The sequence below is a fragment of the Myotis brandtii genome, unplaced genomic scaffold, assembly GCF_000412655.1.
Source record: "Myotis brandtii unplaced genomic scaffold, ASM41265v1 scaffold303, whole genome shotgun sequence".
Classification (NCBI taxonomy): Eukaryota; Metazoa; Chordata; class Mammalia; order Chiroptera; family Vespertilionidae; genus Myotis; species Myotis brandtii.
In genome coordinates this window covers 4,401,171-4,403,077 of record NW_005361573.1, presented here as the reverse complement: position 1 = coordinate 4,403,077, position 1,907 = coordinate 4,401,171, and the positions used below count along the sequence as shown (strand labels likewise).

The 1,907-nt window shown below is 63.0% G+C and overlaps 1 protein-coding gene across 1 annotated transcript in view; it reads right to left on the bottom strand.

Moving 5' to 3' along the window:
* Nucleotides 1-791: 791 nt before the first annotated feature.
* Nucleotides 792-1,907, bottom strand: part of LOC102255298 (oxysterol-binding protein 2) — a 51,695-nt gene continuing 50,579 nt past the window's right edge. Inside the window, exon 14 of the mRNA XM_005869825.2 lies at nt 792-1,905. Within this exon, the coding sequence (XP_005869887.1) occupies nt 1,682-1,905 (224 nt within the window). The 3' untranslated portion in view covers nt 792-1,681. The remainder of the gene's footprint in view (nt 1,906-1,907) is intronic.

The window sequence follows — 1,907 nt, the reverse complement described above, 5'->3', positions numbered from 1 at the left end:
AGGCGCCGATGCCTCGCTCTGCCTCAGTGGCTGCCTTTGTCCCCGCTGGGCTTTGCCATGCAGCTCCTCCCCACCCTGTCAGGCCCGTCCTGGGGTCCCCTCACCACCACCCCTCCCCCATTGCCCTCTATCCCGTGAGAGCTGCCCCTCCAGCCTGCGGGTCTCACTAGACCTGCCTCCACCCGAATGGGAAGGCCAGTGTCGGGGAAGGAGGGAGGGAGTGTGCGAGAGGTTGTGCGAGGCCAGCCTTGGAGCTCACCGCACCCGGGAGTCCGGACGGGTGGTTAGGGTTTGGCTGTGGTGTCCTCACCGGGCAGCAGTGGCATTGGGAACATTGTCAGACAGCTGGCCATTCACCAGCGCGGGCCTTCCCTGGCAGAGGCCTGGCCCCACACAGTCCAGGTAAAGCCGACGCCACCCCAGATGCTGAGGTCCTTTCTGCTCCAGACCCACCCCACTCGGTCTCCCACCCCTTCCTCCTGCTGCCCGTTCAGAGGCGACTAGAGCCCCTGCTCCTCCCAGGCCCCTGTGGGGCTGTTACCTGTTCTCCTGCTCCACCCAGTTACAGACTCGGGGCCGGGGCTACGGGGGACTCCACATCCAAGGCTTTAATACGTCAGAAGGTGCTCCCACACAGCCCGCCCGCCTGCCCGCCCGTGGGCAGCCTGCAGCCCTGGTTCCTGAGTGGGCGCCCTAAGGGGTCCAAGGAGAGGGCAGGCACAGCGGCAGGAGGGCCAAACTCAGACAGGAACCCTGTCTTCATCATTTATCCTTTCCAGATACCATAGAAATGTAAGCAAAATAGCTATTTTATATATATTTATATATTACATAAATAAATCAGGCCAATAGAGTTCAGGGGTGCTGAGACGGGGCACCCCAGGTGCTAGGTCTCGTGCCCAGGGCACCACCCAGGCTGAGCTGAGGGTTGGTTCTTATTGCTGACTTGGGGCCTGGCTCGGGGGCAGGAGCACCTGCGGGCCCTGCCCCGGCCGTTCCTGGCCTCTCTGGGGAGGCTAGATGCGCTCAAATCCACGTGGGCCCCTCAGTCCCCCCCTCTGCCCCCCGTGCTGTTGCTTGGAGACAACTTGTGCCCTCCTGGGCCCAGCGGCCCCTCCCAGCCCCTTCTCTGGGGGCCCTGGGCTCCGGGGGGCCGTCGTGCTATGTTGAGCTGAAAGTGCTCTGGACGAGGGTCCGCCTGGCTTCCTGATGTCGTAAAAAGAAGGGGCTCTTGCCAGCACGTTCGTGGCAAGAAAGCACACGTGGAAGCTGTCCGCTAAGCGCGGGACTGAAACATTTACTAACCGTCTTGCTGGAAAGAAGTGGAGGTGGTTTTTCTAAAAAAGTCCACAGCGGCTCCCTGGGAGGGCTGGTGCCTCCGCCTCCGGGTGGGGCTGGTGGGTCCAGAGCCCGGCAGCTGCCTGAGTGGGGACTGGGAGCTGGGTCCCCAGGGGGCCCAGGTCCCTGATGAAAGGGCGCAGGGGACCCAGGGCACCTGGGGCTGGAAGAACCGCGTCAGCACTTCCTCCTTCCAGGTGGGAGCTCCAAAAAGTGTTTTGTTTTGTTAAAAAAAAAAAAAGGAAAGAAAAAAGCGGGGTGGGAGGGCTGTAAGTACTACATGGAGTGCGTTCACTACAGGTGGGCCAGGCCGGGCGGAGCCTGGTGGGCAGGTGGGCGGCGTTCAGAAGATGTTGGGGCACATGTGCCAGTCCTGCTTCTCCTTGGCCTCCCAGTAGCCGCCCTTGTACATGCAGGCCGTCTCCCCGGTCAGCGGGTCCAGCCTCCTCTCGAACCACAGCGGCGTGTGCACCTCGGTCTCCTTCTCTGCGGGGCGGGCACAGCGGGCGGTGGGCAGGCAGCCTCCCCCCTGGTCCCCAGGGAACCTGCTCCCAGGCCCCCCTGCCTCT